Source organism: Priapulus caudatus, unplaced genomic scaffold, assembly GCF_000485595.1.
Source record: "Priapulus caudatus unplaced genomic scaffold, Priapulus_caudatus-5.0.1 Scaffold548, whole genome shotgun sequence".
NCBI lineage: Eukaryota > Metazoa > Priapulida > Priapulimorpha > Priapulimorphida > Priapulidae > Priapulus > Priapulus caudatus.
The window spans coordinates 167,060-186,271 of NW_014577609.1; the positions used below are offsets into that span (position 1 = coordinate 167,060).

General features: G+C 47.4%; 1 protein-coding gene across 1 annotated transcript in view; it reads left to right on the plus strand.

The window, feature by feature from the left end:
- Positions 1-19,212, plus strand: part of LOC106811529 (apoptotic protease-activating factor 1-like) — a 36,814-nt gene that overhangs the window by 4,841 nt on the left and 12,761 nt on the right. The window contains exons 5-16 of the mRNA XM_014815189.1: positions 1,479-1,622; positions 2,657-2,789; positions 3,225-3,343; positions 3,918-4,037; positions 4,604-4,787; positions 15,390-15,563; positions 16,016-16,153; positions 16,584-16,685; positions 17,128-17,306; positions 17,701-17,827; positions 18,183-18,378; positions 18,647-18,769. Coding sequence (XP_014670675.1) covers positions 1,479-1,622; positions 2,657-2,789; positions 3,225-3,343; positions 3,918-4,037; positions 4,604-4,787; positions 15,390-15,563; positions 16,016-16,153; positions 16,584-16,685; positions 17,128-17,306; positions 17,701-17,827; positions 18,183-18,378; positions 18,647-18,769 — 1,739 coding nt within the window. The remainder of the gene's footprint in view (positions 1-1,478; positions 1,623-2,656; positions 2,790-3,224; positions 3,344-3,917; positions 4,038-4,603; positions 4,788-15,389; positions 15,564-16,015; positions 16,154-16,583; positions 16,686-17,127; positions 17,307-17,700; positions 17,828-18,182; positions 18,379-18,646; positions 18,770-19,212) is intronic.

The following is a 19,212-nucleotide window of genomic DNA, read 5'->3' on the forward strand; positions in this document are numbered from 1 at the left end:
TAAAATATATATATGTGAAAATCACACTGTATTTATGCATTTATTATTGGAAAAGTGCTACACATAAGCATTATGATATTAATCCAGTTAATGCACGCATCATGCCAATCTTGGTATCATTTAAGCATCATACAAAATGCCTACATTTACAAATATCAATATCATCTGTATGTACGCGTGGCACCAGACCCTCCGGGTTCCTAGCAGTGGTGTCCCTGCGCCGAACAGAGTGTGGTGATCTAGTGTCTTGTGACCTGGTATAATTTATTTGTATGCTCTGCTTTTATTAGTCGTGCGTTTTCGTGTTGTTTTGCCCGGCCGCATCAATTAAACGATTGTAGATAGTCGGAGGTCCCCTGCATGGGGGGCAGCCATGTTGGTTAGCCACCCGCCTCAGCGCCCGTGAGTCGCGCGCTGAGACGTGAAAACAAGCTAGGCTAGTGCCGTGTCGAGAGGCACTGTACGCAGTTCTTACGCCGGGAATCGGTTGTAGGGCAGACTAGGTTGCGTTCGGCAGGCGGGGGTGGGGTTCCCCGTTGTGGTGTGTGACGCCCCTCTGTCTGGCATGAGGTACTAACTGCTACGACGCCACGAACGGAACACCGGCAGAATAGAGTTATTGCGCCTAGAGCGCAGTGCCTTCGAAGCGCTCGGGTGGCTAGCGGCGTCCGGGGCAACGATACGAGCTCAGAACAAACGCCTCCGGGCCACAACGGCTTTTTTCATTCGTGAGTGGAATACCTGAGGTTGTGTGCTAGCCATTACGTGTTGACGGTGTTGGCGCCATCGGGTTGTCGCCGGAAGACGCCGAAACGCTACGATGGTACATTCGATTTTATTGGAAACCAAATATCAGCGCCCTAACCTCAGTTTTAACCACGAGCGAGGCCGCAAGATGATAGAAACTAATTAATCAAAAACAATTCCCCGCTCTCCACCCACCATCCACCCGTACATCCCCACTTCAGGCCCGTACTGCACTGGTGTATGTCGAACGCTCTCACCACGTGACCCGGACCAGACGTCGTCGAGCACCGGCAGGGATTTTGGGAGCCCCCCGTTGCGCGAAGACGTTAGCGCAGCCGATTCCTTCGCCTCCTCGTGGTTGTTCGGCGGCGGTCGGTCGGCCGGACCCGCGCGCACAGGTTGCGCATGCACGCGAGCAGCTTCGCGTGGTCCAGCTGCCCGACGGACACCCAGTACACGCCGCCTGCGAAACAGCTCGGGGGCTACGAGGTCCGGCGTGTGCTGTGGAGCGCCTCCGAGCAGCGAGCACCGACTTCCGCTGCCCCATGCCGTGCAGCACCGCCCAGCCGGCTGCGTCGTCCAGCCGCCGCAGCGCCCCCTGCACGCGGTCAAGCTGGACGGCTCGCTGGACGTAGCAACGCGGCGGCGCGGGGACCCCGCCCTCGATGAGCAGCGAGGCGCTCGTCGCATTGATTGAGCATGCTGTGATCGTCTGCATTGTTCCCTCGCAGATTCTACGTTCCGGATCTGACTCCGAACCAGGGGCTGTTCTGGTACTTCTTCACCGAGATGTTCGAACACTTCCGAGAGTTCTTTATCTGGGTGTTCCAGATCAACGCCTTCATCTACACGGCACCACTTGCTGTCAAGCTGAGGTGAGTTCGCGTGGTTGCCACCTAGTGTCGACAATCCACTCTAATTTAAAAAAATTTCAAATAAAAGATCAATTTTTTTAAATTTAATTTTGTTTTTAAATTTGTGCTTCTCGCTTGCAGGGGAATATAGCTTGCCAACTATCTAATGTGGCAACGATTGATTTTTTTTCCTACTAATATCTCGGCACGTTGCTTTGGTCATCGTTGCTATGGCAACTGATTGCCAATTTGTTTCCGGGTTTACGCGAAACGCTCTATCACTGTATTCTAGATTAGAGAAACGAGTAATCTTATTGAGCTAAAAACAATTAGAGCCTGTTGAAGCCTTGGGCAACATGCGTGTGAGTGGGCAATTCTGGACAAAATGTCATCCAACTTGTTATTATATACTATCTCATCACTTTCCTTACGCTTGTCAAAGATTGAATGTGACTCGCGTGATATCAAAGCCGTTTTATTTTAAATTTAAATTTAATAATTAACCAATTATATTTTAATGATACAACTAAACGTAGGCGCTGGTAATTATAGGGTGATATAGACGTGATGATTGCTGTGTGTGAGTTGTTGACCTGAAATACAGGTTCAGTGACTTTGAGATTATCCTTGAATTTATAACAGCCTTGTTTCGAATGAATTCATGTAGCCTCATAGCGGCATCTCTAAAGCTGGGTTTACGCTACCGACTTTGTGTTGGCGAATTGGCGAATTGGACCAACTTTCCAACTATACAACCGACAATTGGCAGTGTAAGCACAAAAGTTGCGTGACCAACCGATCGATAGCAACTAGTTGGGAGATTAGAACATGTTCCATTTTGCCAACTCGGAGTTGCCGAATTGGGAAGTTGGTCCAACTCGCCAATTCGCCAACATAAAGTCGGTAGTGTAAACCCAGCTTAACTGACGTTGCATTGTGTGGCATTACTTGACGTGGCATGGCATCGCATGAGTTATAATAGTGCCCCAGATTGTCAAACTTTTTCCAGCTTCTTCCACTGGCCTTCTCTTACAGCTGTCTGTGTGTCGTTGCAGGGACGAACCTCCTCTGCTGTGGTTTATGCTTGTCGGTCTCATGGCGATATTTAAATCGTACCCATCGATCGGTGATGTCGGACTCTACCTGGCAATGCTGCCTCTGTGGAGTCACCTGACAAAATGTAAGCAAGTCTGAACAGAACTTAGCCGCTCGCGTGTTCTGGCCGGCAAGTGCTGCTTCAAAAACTCAAAATGCACGTGCATTGACTGTACTGATTGTAAAATCACTTCCTTAGCGAAGCTTTGTATATAACACTACGAACGGGAATAACCGGATAAAACACAGACTAAACACGTAATTGATGCAAATTACACGGAGACCGACGGACTATAACGGACCAAATTAGCAGCTAATTACGGTCCGTTACAAAATACACGGACTGCCACGCACACGGATTAACCACGGACTGCCTGTTAACAAATACCTAATCTCGAGCATTCGTGTTTATTACGTTTATAGTACATGGATCGACGCTCGCGGTGAATTCCACGTAACACGAACAAAAAATAAACACAGACGCTCAAGATTAGGTAATTGTTAACAGGCGTTTACTGTGGCTGATAGGGTAGGATTATGATCACCACGCGAGATAGCAGTGTAACTGATATCGTCTCTGGACCCGTCTATAAGGTTTCCATATCGCCAGGCATGAGTAAGGATCAATGTCTAGAAGCATTTGCAAGGCAAGTGCTTAGATGCATAGTATGTAAAATTTGATAACAAACAGAATAGGGAAATTTTTTATATGAAGAGAGTTGTTAGCTACCTACTACAAAACTACAAGCCACATTTTTTTATTAATGAAGCAAACAAGATACATGCACATTGAGAACGTGTATTTCACTCCATGTCATTAAAATCTAGGGTCTTGCAGCACTAAACGCATTCATTGTTATTCTGATAGCTTTAGAATGTGCTTATCGATGAAGCCAGTCTAAATAATACTGGCAGTTTCAAGCGTGTGCATGTGTGATTGTGTGTGTAACAATTGCAAAAAAATCTATTTTATCTGATACCTAGAAGCACTTTAACAGAAAAAAACACGTAAAGCTTAAGCCAACACTACCTATCTAGCCCTGGGCTCAGTAGCAGTGGCACCTGCCGCCGAGCCCAGAGCTACGTAGGTAGAGCTCTGCTAAGTCAGCATTGTTAGCTAGGCTGTGAGATGTTTTTCATGTGTGCAGTTTGTCGGTAGCTGTATTAAAATTTCGCAATACCCTTGCATTGATGCCGCAATGTTCCGTCGTGTCTGTATAGGTGGACAAACATTGACATGCAACAGCTGCCCCCTGAGGCAACTCTGATCTACAAGGAATGCAGCGGGCTACCGCTCGCAATCACCATGCTAGGGGCACTACTGCGGGACCATCCAAACAGGTATGAATGTGAAAGTAATCTGCAACACTAAGTCAAGTGTTTGTGTTTGACGTTGTTGACAGGAATCCATCCTTACTTTCACAGACGTGTGTCACAGTAATCGAATGATCTCTTTTGTATTTGCCAGATGGCACCACCTAACGGAGGTCCTCTTGTTATACAGGAGTTACTTGCGAGCCAGCATGTACTTGCACTTGCACAGAATATACTTGCACTTGTAGTAACGGTATACCGCTCGTTGTGTGGTCATTTAACAATCATCACACTATCACAATGTGATGTTCTTGTAATGTCATGTTTTATGATAATAAGGATTTTAATACTGCTGCTGCTGCTGCTGCTGCTGCTGCTAGGCAGTGCAACTACTAACTACTAACTACCACCTACTAATTACTACTACCTACAACAACAACAACAACAACAACAACAACAACAACAACAACAACAACAACAATTACTACTACAGCTACTGCTACTACTGCTAATAGTGCTACTACTGCTACCAGTACTGCTAATGCCACTGCTAGTGCTACTGCTACTACTGCTATTACTACTATCACCACTAGGTGGCAGTTCTACCTGGAGAAGCTGCAGCAGCGTGACCTGCGGCGCATCAAGAAGATGCTTGCCTACGAGTACCCGACGCTCGCCGAGGCCATCGACATGAGCATCAGCAACCTGGAGCCGTGCTGCCAGCGCCTCTACCGAGACTTCGCCGTGTTTGCTGATGGCATGAAGGTGCCGACGGAGGTGAGAATTAGGATTTAATTAGCTCTACCGGTGTAGCCCCTCGGCTCCCACTACAGGGCTGTGCTACAGAATATGAATATGATTTGCGAAGAATGTTTACAGCGTGGCTGGGAACGCTGTAGTCTGTGGCACAATGAAACGTCTTGGCCACCCTAGTCGGTAAAATAAACTTAACTGGGTATTCATGAAACGGGCCAGCCAGCTATTCACATTTAAATCACGATAACATGGCTAAATTGATCCCTTTATTGGACGCGAACGACCACATAACCAAATCAATCGGCAGCGGAAGCCAAAGGGCTACACTGGTGAAGCTATGATTTAATAATCATCTCAGCGTCCATGCTAACATACACTTACTTAATATAGCAGCATACATACATACACAATAGGCTCACATGACGTTGCTGATGTGGACGTTTGTGCACCAATTCGTATTGTCATGTGAAGTTACAATGAAGACAACATTATGCAAAAAACATGTCATCTCTCTCTCTCTGACACTCTCGTAACTCGTATATTTGCTCGCTTAATTACTTAATGAGGATGCAAGGCGACTGATGGCGTGCTGGCGTGATAGATTCATGCAGCGCTGCCCGTCGCAGTTCCGCTCCTGTCGAATAGATAGCCACGCAGGCAAGCAGCTAGGCAGGCACACAGGCAGGTATGCAGGCGGGCAGGCAGGCAGGTAGCCACGTAGGCAGGCAGGTAGCCACGTAGGCAGGCAGGTAGCCACGTAGGCAGGCACGCACGCAGGCACACAGGCAGGTATGCAGGCAGCCAGGCAGGTATGCAGGCGGGCAGGCAGGCAGGTAGCCACGCAGGCAGGCAGGTAGCCACGTAGGCAGGCAGGCAGGCACGCACGCACGCAGGCAAGCAGCTAGGCAGGCAGCCAGGCAGGTATGCAGGCGGGCAGGTATGCAGGCACACAGGCAGGCAGGTAGCCACGTAGGAAGGTACGCACGCAGGCAGGCATGCAGGCAAGCAGCTAGGAAGGCAGCCAGGCAGGAATGCATGTGGGCAGGCAGGCAAGCAGGTAGGCAGGCAGGCAGAGAGGAAGGCAGGCACGCAGGCAGGTAGGCAGGCATGCAGGCGGGCAGGCAGGCACGCAGGCAGGCATGCAGCTAGGTAGGCAGCCAGGCAGGTATGCTGGCGGGCAGGCAGGCAGGCAGGCAGGCAGGCAGGCAGGCAGAGAGGCAGGCAGGCAGGCAGGCACACACACATAGAGGCAGGCAGGCAAACAGACAAGCATACGGACAGAAAAGCAGGCAGCCGACTACGTTCTTACTCAAAACAAAACAAAACATAATTTGTAACGTAAGAATACCAGGTGAAGTTGCAAAAGTACTTTGCGACCAAAGATCAGAGACATGCGCGGACTTTCATACAGGATGACATTACATCTGTCAACAGCTGCGGCAAGCGAACTCCCACATCCGCGTGCGCTCGTGGGCACAACCCGGATCAATACTCCACGAAAGAACATTCAAACACACACCCGTACCCCGCCTGCAAACCATTCGCGGTTTCGTACTACACTATACACTAACTATACACTGACTATACTAACTAGACACGAACTATAACTAGATTATAGTTAAGACCAGACTAGACTATAAGTGACTACAACTAGACACTAACTATACGCTGTCAGCCCATATCACACGTGTTACTAAACTAACAGCGAATTGGTGTGTCTTACATAAAACAGTCTTGCCCAGCCTCACGAGTTACAGATACGAGAGCTACACAAGCGGGAAATTCCGCATGGGAGTGAGCAAAAATGAGCAAATTTACAAGTTTATCAAATCTCTATGAAATGTGTGTTGTGTGAAGAGACGTCTACTTTACAAGTAACAGAAAAATGTTTTTCGATAACTTCATTGGTTTGCATGAAAATCTTATTTCATATTTTGGAGACTTTTTAGGCCCGAGGTATGGCAGCTGCGGCTGAATGTTATAAAATCTGATAACGCTCTGAATCAAAACCTATTCGTCCGTATATCTTCGTTAATTTTACAGGGTTATGCCCTGGAATCTTGTCTTAGGGGGCATTTTCCACAATTGGATCTGGTATTTGCAGGGGATAATGGCCAATTTTGGCCTTTTTGGCTGTAATTTCGAAATTTTTTGCTGTAAATTCGAAATGAGTTTTCTTCCCGAGTTTATTTGTTGCTGAATTTTAATATAACTGTAAATTCTCTTCCTTCATCACTTAAAGCCTCAAATGCCAACATCTGAAATATCCTAATTTTATCCAATAATGTAAAGCGACATATTGTCTTCATACTCAGTACTTGTCTATAGTGCAACTAGCAAAATGAATATATTAGCAGAAGCATTTACCACTCCACTCCCTACCCCGTGTCCGTCGCTCTGCAAAAAAACATGCTAATACATTTTCTTAAAAAACAACAATGATTCTCTGAATAAAGGACCAGACTGCTATTTAACGTAACGATTTAGTTGGTATCCGATTGTAAGTTATATATTATATATCTATCTATCTCTCACACTCTCTATTCCCCTCTCTTTCCCTTTCCTCCCCATCTCCTTCTCTCTTGCTCTCGGTCTGCCCATTTCTCTCTCATATGCGCGCTCTCTCCCTTTATCTCGCGGTCCCTCGGTGCTCTAAAGCAATATATTTATCTTTTAGCAATGAAATTTTGATTGACTTTACGGGATGGCATTAGGTGGTCTATTGTGGTTGTGAGGTGATCGCGTAAAATTTCATTTTGCCCGAGTTTGGCTCATTATAATACATTATGTACTCATGTACGGCCACAGGGGATTGTAAGAAGCGCGTGTGCATGTGATGTATAGAGAGGCGTGGTGGAAGAGTGAACGAGAAAAATTCGTGATGGTATAGAGAAATCGAGAGAGTGTGGGAGGGAGAGAGAGAGAGAGAGAGAAATGAGGGAGAGAGAGAGAGTGAGAGAGAGAGAGAGAGAGAGAGAGAGAGAGAGTGAGTGAGAGAGTGCGCGAGAGAGATCACGCGTGCGTCAGAGGTGTGCGTGCGTGCATGCGTGCGTGTGTAAGCGGCTCGTGGATTCACCAGTATTTAGTTTTCGTCATTCACATTGACATCGCCTTCCGGCTATAGCGACAAATACGGCGCCAGTAATATCCGTGCAAACACACATACACATTGACATATAGCCTCGCGAGCTATTCAGTATTCACTCTCCCGCATTAAAGCGAGGATTTCTCATGTTTTTACCAACTGTTTTAATATTTTCTTCACCTTTCTGATACTCACACCGGTGCACCTCGCAAAACACAAAATGTACATAGTAAGGCTACCATGTCATAGAACACTCGCACAATATTCTTTCCACCAATATGTGCACCGAATTGCATTTGAAAGTAGATTGTCTAGCGCGTGATTTTTGCTCTCGCGAGACCGGAACCCTGTCTCTACATTATGGATAATTACCTGCATGTGCATACATTTCTGGATAGGTACCAGTATAAATATTTGCGTCTCGTAACTAGGTGCGTTTGTTTCGTGGGACCGTTTGAACATGCCATTATCTCGCATCGAAAGATGGAGTGCTCACATTTGCTGTTCACCTGCTGTTTTATATTATAGCCTATCACAGCGGGAACTCGCGATAATCTTTCTTCTGAAGGAACAGTAATATTAAACGCTGACAGGTTATGTCTAAATTCGTCCCAAAAAAAATTGGTTTATTTGAGAAAGGGTCGCTTTAAATAGCCGCTAAGAAAGCATGCAAGGTTGTCTACCTTCTGACGTAGGAGCTCGCTAGTTCTGCACCTGCTGCGAGCGTGACGACTCGTCACGTTGCTAGGGTTACCCAACGCATCTCGCCTACCTGTTATCTCAGCGTCCTCCGTCACTGTCTCCTCCAAGGGGGAGGCTGGCTTCTTTACGACTGCCTTTCTTTCTTCTCCCTCTTATGTCTTCTCCCTCTCTCTTTCTTTCTGTCGCTTTCTTTCTTTCGGTCACTCTCTCTCTCTCTCTTTCTGTCGCGCTCGCTTTCTCTTTCGGCCGCTATATCTCTTTTGCCCGCTCGCTCTGTAGTTCGCCACGTGCGTGCGTGCTTTCGTGCGTGCGTGTGTGTGTGCGTGTGTGTGCGTGCGTGTGTGCGTGCGTGAGCTGCGACAGGGAGCCGCCGTGACCTGGTGCCGACGTGTTGTGAGACGCACCTATCCTCGTCTGTAGTTGTTCTCCTACTCACGCGCACACACACCTGTGTCCAGCGACGGTCGGTGGATGCTGCGAGCTGATGCTCACGGTGGATGCTGACACCTGGTCGTCAGCGGCGGCGGTGGGATGGGGGCGGAATGGATGCTGCTGCTGGCAGATGGTCGATCTGTCATCAGGGCTGAGCGACACACACACACCCACACACTCACTCACACGCGCGCGCGCGCACGCGCATACACACACTTTATATGACTGCCGTTCAGATTTCTAAGATTTTTTTTCTCAGATTTCTAAGTATTTACCAAGATTTTCTCGCTGTTAACGTGGACTAAAAAAGTACTTCGAATAAAAATATACGTGGTTAAAATCCGCAAATTTGCATCCATTTGAATTGCAACCGGAGCCCACCTTCCCGCGTTTCTTCCGTTCCGCATTCGCCGAACCCCTGCGGTTCAGAATGCTTCGATCAGAGCGATGGAAACACGTGTTAGATGTTTGCAACTCGACGCTATAGACGTGTAGTTGAGGTTAACGAAGGATGTGCGCGCGTGTTTGTGTGGAGACGGCGCGAGAGGGAAGGAAGTGAGGTGGCCGTGTTTACGCGACTCTACGATCGAACGATTGTTCGTTAGGCAGGCGACGATGGAATGACGCGCGTCCGACCGACCGACGTGCGCGCGCGTAAACAAAACATGCACGCGTGCGTGCGTGCGTGCGTGCGTGTGTGCGTGTGCGTGCGTGCGTGAGTGGGTGGGTGCATATGTACGTGCGCTAAATCACCATATTATGATTTAGCCGTGCACGGCTACCGTCACGCCACCGTCACGCCACTGTGACGCCACCGTCACGCGATCACGCCACCGTCACGCCACCGTCACGCCACCGTCACGCCACCGTCACGCCACCGTCACGCCACTGTCACGCGACCGTCACGCGACCACGCCGTCGTTTACCCAGGCATGCGTGCCGATGAAACGTAGCGAATGCGCACGTGATCACACTATATGTGGCAGCCGAGAAAAATGAAAGCCTCCAGAAAAGAAACCTCATCGATGAGTGAACGAATGTGAAAACATCTTTCAGGCGGATGTTTTGCTAATGCGCGCTCACATGTAACTACAATCGGACACCTGATTGCGAATTTGCGTGTACAACGAACTCAGCCGTCGCCTCGAGATCCCGGCGATTTCTACCCCATCAGTGGCTCCCTCTGGGCGACGGTCATGTCAGTCGCTGCGCATGCGCAGACGGGGCGTGATAGGGGAAGGTACTTCATTAACTATAGCTTCAGTTCGCTCACATGACGCGCGTTCTAACTGTGGTCTGGCCACAGAGACGGACTATATATGATGGCATGGCCGAGAGAGTGGAGTGAATTCAAATAGTTAAGCTCGCGGTGAATTCCACGTAACACGAACAAAAAATAAACACAGACGCTCAAGATTAGGTAATTGTTAACAGGCGTTTACTGTGGCTGATAGGGTATATATGTCCCCTAGGTTACTATCGGAGGGTACACTGGGTACGGTTCGATATATCAGAAAGTACGTCGGGGTACTTTACGATATGTCGCTGCGTACCCTGCATTGTCCCACCGTACCCCGACTTTATGCTCCCGTTCCTTGTTTCCGGTCCGTTCCCGCAAAATATTCGTTTCAGTATTCGCATTTCTTCTGGAAATTGTATGTATCACCGTGTAATTATATGCAACATGCAGGTTGATAGCACTGTTGTGCCCGTTGGTGGTGTACATTTGGAAAGATTTCTCTCAGATCATGAATATTTGAATGATATGAAAATGAATATGAAAATATGAATATATGAAAAAGGAAAAAGAAAAATATAGTCAAACATAGCATACATTTATATTGGATTGCGATGTTTTGAGGTTTCTTCTATGTGATGTGGTAACTTGACAGAGTGTAATTATTACGACATCAGTTGGCTGAAAGTCAGGGTACGGTGGGACAATGCAGGGTATGCAGCGACATATCGTATAGTACTCCAAGGTACTTTCCGATATATCGAATTGTACCCAGGGTACCCTTCGATAGTACCCTGGGGGACATAGACCCCATCAGCTTTACTGTGGCATTCTACGTATTTTCTAATGGACTGTGAAAAGCTGCTGATTTGTTTCATTATAGTCTGTGGCTGTCCGTGCGTTTTGCACCATTTACGTGTCTAGTCAGTATTTTATCCGTTTGTGACATTTCATAGCGGAAGGAAAAGCAACGTCATAGCAAGAAAGGAAAAGCAACGTCAAAAACTAAAAGCAACATTTCAATTGGCTCTATCCAGAGCATATAAATCACCATAAAATCGCATAAATCGTATAAAATCGCATAAAATCGGTGATTTATATGCTCTGCTCTATCTTCCCGGTGCGCATCCGTGCTGCCATCTACTGGGCGATCGTGCAGGTTGTAACTGTTACTCCTAACACGGTCTCACAGTCAGCGTGCTGTGCGCGGTGGCAGCATCTCTGTGGGACTGTTAGCCACACTGACCCAGGTGCACACTGCTGTCAGTGGCCTATTTTACAACCCGAACGTGTTGAGGTCGGATAACGGTAGCGCCATCTGTTGTTGCAGCGATGCGTAACGGCTTCGTCGTCGGATGCATGTTCCTCTGCACGACCGCGCTGGCACCCGTCCTCTGGCATCTGTGGATCTACGCCGGCAGCGCCAACGCTAACTTCTACTTCGCCGTCACGCTTGCATTTTCTGCCGCTCAGGTAGGGTCGGTTTTTTCTGGGCAGGAGCGACGCCACCCCCACCCACCATACTCCGATTCTTGACCAGTGGGGGACAAACGAACGGAAATGGGGGTTGCAAAGTCGTTCAATTTGGGAGTGAGGTAGCGATAATAATGAGTAATTGTTGTAATATATTATTATAATATTATTTATTTCAAATTCAATTTCAAATTCTCATTTATTCTGAAACTACTCAAGCCAAGCTGACCGACAGTCTGCAGTGTACCGCACGTGCGGATTATAAACCGGTCTCTACTGCCACCTGGCGGAGCTTTATATGACATAGAAAATGAGCGAGCAGGGAGTGCTTACTAGAACCACTGATCTATAAATAAATATTATTTATTATTATAATGATAATAATTAGTAAGTGAGGGATGGTTCCCCGGAGAGCGTCTGAATTCTGGGTTGTCGTCCCATCACTCCACGGTCTGGATGGATTGTTGCCAAGTTGTTGTGGTTTACAACGAGACATGATAACGACTGCTGGCACGCACCAACGTGATGTCAACAGCTAATAATTACATTATGTGTTACATTATTATACATACATAATATATTATTATTATATATACATTATGTAATACATTCATGTATTATTAGCTGTTGGTGATGTGTCCATGTGGAAATGTTCTTGTGTTTCTCCAAGCATTCGCGCGATTCTATGCGAGTCTAGCTCGATGTAACGGCATTGCCCCATAACGGCAGTCTCCAACGTAACCGCACGGATGTTGATGCAACGAGGACCCCTGCGTCTGTAATCGTTGCCAGGTTACAGAGGCGGTTGGCGTGCGATGCAAACATAACGGCAGTTCATCTCTCCGCTCTTTCAGATATTCCTCGTCACTGATCTACTCTTTGCCTACCTACGCTGGAGGTATGAACTCGCACACGGAATCAAGCAGTTTGATGAAGACGGCAAGAAGATGAATGTGATACTAAAGTGACGTGTTAATTACGTCGTGAAAACGGATTGCCTGTTTAGCGATCAGGTTACCTATCACTGAAGAACCACACGAACGCCTTACCTTTAGAGGTGTTCACTGACTATGTATAGTCGATCACGTGCTTCTTATTGTACGCGTGCCTTAAATGGTAATTCTTAGAAATTAGCTGTGTGTTTGTCGATGAGAAATTGAACTAGAAGAGGTGTGATGTTGTCCGTTATTCAGTACTGTATTGTGGCTATCATTGTGCTTGTAAAAAGTTAAATAACAATTATGATGGCATGATATACTAGCAGAACTGATTCATTCGGTGTTTAGCAATTATATGTGTTTGTGCACACATGTACGCGCGCGTACACACAAATAGCTATATATAAGTGCACACATGACAACAGAGTGTATCTCTGCTCGTTAGTGCCAAAACATTTGTAAATTGAATATCAAAAGATGTTTATTGCACCAAAACGCTATGCGTACAGCAATTACCAACACAGACCACATCTTTCTCTGGCGTCCCCAGTTTTGTAGCTTAGGGACTCCCTAATAGGGAGTGATTAGTCTAAACTGAGCCACAACCGAACTGATGGCACCAAGTTGATAGTGGACAAATGCAAAGAGAAGGCATCACTTGCTACGATTCACAGTCTCACTTTCCTTCGTCCGTGTTGATGTTTGTCATCTCATCCGTGTCGTCCAACCGATCATCTTCCTCCTCGCTCGCTCCTCGCGCGTAGACACCTCCACGGGAATGATCCCAATTCCCGCCAGAAAACACCGAATCCTCCACATCCTCCTCCTCCTCCTCCTCCTCGGGGTCATCCCACTCCGACTCGCGGCTGTCCATCTCGAATCGCGTTGTGCTGGCCAGCAGCTCCCTTCCCGGATCATAGTTCTTCATCTCCTTCCGAAGCACCTCCTTGCGTGTCTTCTTCGCGAAGAATCGCTCCAGGGCGCGTCTGTCCAGCAGCGGCGGCAGAGGCTGCGCCTCGGCGGACCACCCCTCCGCCGTCTTCAGCCGATTCCTCCGCGCGACGAGATCTCGCGTCAGCGCCGCGTGATCCACGCCGAAGACATCGCTCTTCAGACGCTCGTCGCTACCAGGGGGCGCCGCGTGATCAACGTCGCTCTTGAGATGCTCGTCGCCGCCAGGGGGCGCTGCGCCGCGCCGCAGCGTGAGGTTGATCGTCTCGGCGACAGACGACGCTGGCGCCCTCTGCAGGACGGGACCCTCGCGGAATTCGGCGGCGAGGTCGCGGAGAGGTCGCTGCGCGACGTCGTCGTCGTCGTCACCGTAGTCTGCGTCGCGGAGCAGACGCTGGACGCGGTCGCCCCTGGCAACGGTCGTGTCCTTGGTGAAGCGGATCGGCGGCACGCTGCCGAGAACGTGCTGCTGAATGAGCTCATGTCTGCAAGGAGAGAGAGAGTGTGTGAAGCAGCACGCGAGAGAGGGAGGGGGAGAGGGAGAGAGAGAGAGAGAGAGGGTTGAGCACTCAACTTATTAACTCACAATCAGCTACAATTTCTGACGTCACGGGCGATAAATAGGCGAGGCGCAAACAGTTTTGCCCAAATATCACCGTACACACCAGATTGACAGATAATTCTTATGGTAGTCACGATAAAGTGTAAAGCTAACGCTAAACTGCAAGCTGCAAGTAGAGACACGGATATACGTGGTAATTACGTGGTGACGTCACAGTCAGAAGCAGCTGACGTCACAGTCAGAAGCAGACGGACTGCCTATACTTGCTGGTCATTAGATCTTTGACCGTCAGAGTCGGAAACATAACGGACAGCTGAGTGACCGCGAAGCCGCAACAACACGGCAGCAGAAAGCAGGATGAACTGGTGACTGATCGATCACTAAGTCTTAACATCACAGTAAGAAAGCAGACACATCAATGATTGATCACTTAGTCTTAACATCACAGTAAGAAAGCAGAATCAACTGACGATTGAATACTAAATCTTGACATCACAGTAAGAAGGAGACTAATCGATGACTGATCAATGAGGCTTAACATCACAGTAAAAAGCAGACTCGTCGATGACTGATCAATAAGTCTGTACATCATAGCAGCAGAATCATCGATGGCTGATCAATAAGTCTTTACATCACATCACAAAATCATCGATGACTGATCAATAAATCGTTACATCACATCACAAAATCATCGATGACTGATCAATAAATCGGTACATCACAGCAAGCACAATCACTGACCGATCTCTACGCCCACCGCCCCGACCGGTCACCGGGTGTTGGCGTAACAGCTGGAGCCCGTGGGACCTATAGGTCGTCCGTTGCTCTGTTTTCACAGCTCCGCTAGCTGCCGAGCCGCAGCCGAGCCGCGATCGTTAAGTGTTCACTGCGGAGCGCTCGTGGGCGTGTGGGACGGACGGACGACACACACTCTGTAAAGCACATCCGCAACGTCTTCGCTGCGCACGCAACGGGGATGAGAGAGAGGGGGAGGGGGAGGTGAGGACAAGAGGGTGGTGGAGGGAGGGGGAGGTGAGGACAAGAGGGTGGTGGAGGGAGGGTGTCCACGGAGGTTAGGTGCATACCATCATAGATAGCATAAAGCTATGTCATGCAGAAATAATATAGCACAGATAGATAGCATAATATAGATTCTATGTTGCATGTACCTAGTGATAACGCGGTGAGTAGTGACCCCACGCTCGAGCTGGAGTCCATGCCTGCGCGTCTGCTTGCCCCACAGGTGTTCTGCAGCCTCTGGGACATGGACGTTGAGGACGTTGAGGACGTTATGAAGGCTCTGGCGGACAAGAGTCTTGTCTACCAGCAGCCGAGGGAGCCGGGCAGTGACGACCTCCTGCACAGCATACACGACCTTCAGCTTGACTTCCTCAAGCTGGCCACGCCGGACATCAGCGTGCGTGGGCTGGCTTTGATAATATTAATATATATATATATATTTGTGATAATATAATTTTAATATAATTTTATAATTAATATAATATATATTTATTATATATTGTAATGATGTATATTTTTTGCAGTCGGTTAATGGATCGCTTGGGTTGTCGACAGTTATCTTTGATGCTTGTGTTGATAATGCTATTAATGGCAGGGATATTGGGAGGACGTTTATGGGGGAGGATTACAGGAGGAGAGTTAATCGGCATTATCGGAGGGGGTTATCGGGCATTCATAGGCTCCAATCATGGAATACTATGCAAAAGAATTTCAATCAATAGTCATTGTGTACGTGGTGATGCATGTCCTTTCAGTTGTTACTGTCTTCGAGTAAATTTATGTGAGGTTAAATTAAAATTGATCTATAATTTACCATAACGAGATTAAATGTTGTGTGTATTCTTCCAGAAACTTCACCAAAAGTTTGTCGACAGTTACAAGCGAGTGTGTCGTGGAGAGTTGTGGAACCTACCCAACGATGGCTACATTCACTGGTTTCTGCTTTACCACTTGTTCAAGGCTAGGCTTTACAGTGAGGTCGCAGAGGTGAGTGCACTGTACTTGCGTAACCCACGAAATACGGCATTTCTGTTATATGTACGGCACACTGGCAGATCCAGGAATGGGCCAACGGGATAGGGAGGGGCAATAACTAGCAGTGAGGGGTTTGGGGGAGTGTTGTATCGTCTCCATACAGCACGCAGACACTATACAGACAACAGCACATTTTAGTGCTTCAGACGGCACTTTCTGAGGCTGGCTGGCCTCTGCTTAGCCAAAAATTTAGGAAACAATAAGTAAAATGCAGGTTCGAAATGCTCATAAATGAATCCATCAAGTTTCATATTCACTCTATTTTGAGTACTGACTCTGAGATCTGCCATCGCAATCCTGCAATTGCAGCCAGTTGTTTAACCTACGAGTACGGTCACACACTATAGAATCTGCCTATGCTCACTTGTATGATGTTTTACAGGTGCTACTGGATCTCAGGTTTGTTGATGCAAAGGTGCGAGTGACGGGGCCGGCAGACCTTCTACACGATTACATACGCTACGGCAAAGTGATTGACCACCATGTAAGCTGTCACTGATACGTCAGAAAGAAAGAGAGAGAGAGAGAGAGAGAGAGAGAAGGAATTGTAGAGAGCAAGGGAGGGAGGAAGGGAGTGAGAAACACTGAGTTGGGTGCAGGAAGGGGAGAAAGTGAGACATTGAAAAAGAGAGACTGCTTGAGAGAGCAAGTGAAAAAGAGAGATGGGTGAGGGAGAGAGAGAGATGAGGAAAGAATGCGAGAGCGAATAAGAGGCTGAATGAAAGAGAAAGAGACAAAGGGAGAGCAAGAGTGCGGTCAGGAAATTATGCAAGCATGCTATAAAGCATCTTAATAATAGAGTGAAGCCTCCTTCTGACAGTCAACATAAGAAAATAAAACAATAATAAATAATGATAAAATACATGATGTATGAACACTAATAATTGGTTCATTGTTCTTGCAACCGATTTCTCTGATGCCCAAAGGCTCCGTCAAAGAAGAGGGACTTTGAGCAGTTTGTAAGCGTCCATGCACACCTGCTCGCGGGCGCTGAGATGCCGGATGTGATGCAGCTGGCACTGTGCCAGCCTTCCGACACGGAGGTCTACAGACAGGCCAGGGTGCACGCCGAGCATAACCCGTGCAGCTTCTATCTGAATTGGTGGTGAGATGTGGTCTGTTCTCTGTGATGCTTCTGTGACGTACACACGACTCTGTGATGAACGAACGTGTGATGCATCTTGTAACAATATTATTATGGCCATGTTGTGTTATTATACATACTACTATTTATACTATTATTTTATTCTACTGTTATTATAGATCGTGACCATTATTATTTTATGTATTATTATCTGCTCTATATAATACTCCATACTCTATATAAAATATTACTTGAATAACAAAATGTTGCTCAATTGCACTCATGTAAGCGTATGTATTGCGAACCAAGCCCTCTTGTTGTGTCAGGTTAAGATTCCTTGTTAAAGAAAATGCTCCTCGTCACACACAAGCTAGTTTGTTTTGGTGTTTACGGGGAATGCATTGATTTCTGCTAGCAATAAAGCGTCGGTACTGAACTCCTGCCTACTGACCACCAAGCTGCACAAGGGCGCTGTGCGGTATGCGTGCTTCACACCCGATGGCAGCAAAGTCTTTTCCGCAGCAGCTGATAACATGGTGAAAGTAAGGGAATGAAATTGATACATGCAGTTTGTGTTTCCTCTGCACTTGCCCATCTAAAAGAAAATCTTTAGCTGATCACAACTGTTGTCATTATTACACATTCGACGTTATACATCACACTGATTGAATTTGTGGATGTTGACCTTTATGAGTCTACCAAATCCAGTAGCATAAAGAGCAAGATAATAAAACGTGTATTTGCATAACCCATTTCTTCAGTAGCATGAAACCCCAAGATATATAATAATGTCACGACTGATTGAAAATAAATTGCGTTTTTTAGTCACTCCTGATACTGTAATGATTGGCGGGCACGATTTTCCCTAAACCCGCCCGACGTTTGTTTGCCTTTCAGCTGTGGGACGCTCAGGCCGGACAGGAGCTGTTTGCATTCATGGGTCACAGGGACACCGTTTACTGCTGCGCGCTGTCCAGCGACGATCAGCGATTGGTCACCTGCTCGGCAGACGGCACGGCAAAGTTGTGGAGCGTTGACAAAAAACTGCTTGGGAAAACGCCCGAGCAATTGTCTGACTCTCCGCCCGTGAAGGGTGAGCGTAAGGGTGGGTGGGAGTAGGGTGTGTATGAGTGTGTAAGGTTGGGTGGGAGTAGGGTGTGTATGAGTGTGTAAGGGTGGGTGGGAGTAGGGTGTGTATGAGTGTGTAAGGGTGGGTGGGAGTAGGGTGGGTATGAGTGTGTATAGGTGAGTGGGAGGGAGTAGGGTGTGTATGTGCATGCATGCGTTCGTACGTATTTGTGTGTGCGTGCCTGTGCATGTAATTTGAAATCTCACATAATGAAGGCACGCTGATATTTCAGAAGGCAAGGGTCCGTCACCGAATCTGAAGGATGAGACGACCCACCCGATGTTCTATGAGAGCTACAGTTCTTCGCTCACTAATCCTGATTCTGACGAGGACAACTCACTACACACGTTCACCGATATTGTCACTGACCCGGCTCGCGCGACATGCGTTCACGCGACAAATATATTCCAAACAATGCATTACACGCTTTCTTATTACGAGGTTTTTGAAGTTCTCGGTTATCTGATGATGCTACTTTTGAAGTTATTATATGCGCTGTGAAACTGTGGTCGTATACATCACAAGTTTCATAATGCCTGATGATGTGTGCTGTTTTGCCAATTTTTTTTTATGTAGTTAACCTATTATCTATTTATCTATCTGTCAGTGTGTCTGTCGGTCTGTCTGTCTATCTGTCAGTGTGTCTGTCGGTCTGTCTGTCTATCTGTCAGTGTGTCTGTCGGTCTGTCTGTCTATCTGTCAGTGTGTCTGTTTGTCTGTCTACCTGTCAGTCTGTGTGTCTCTCTGTCCATCCGTCGTTCCGTTCGTCCATCCATCCATGCATTCATCCATCCGTTT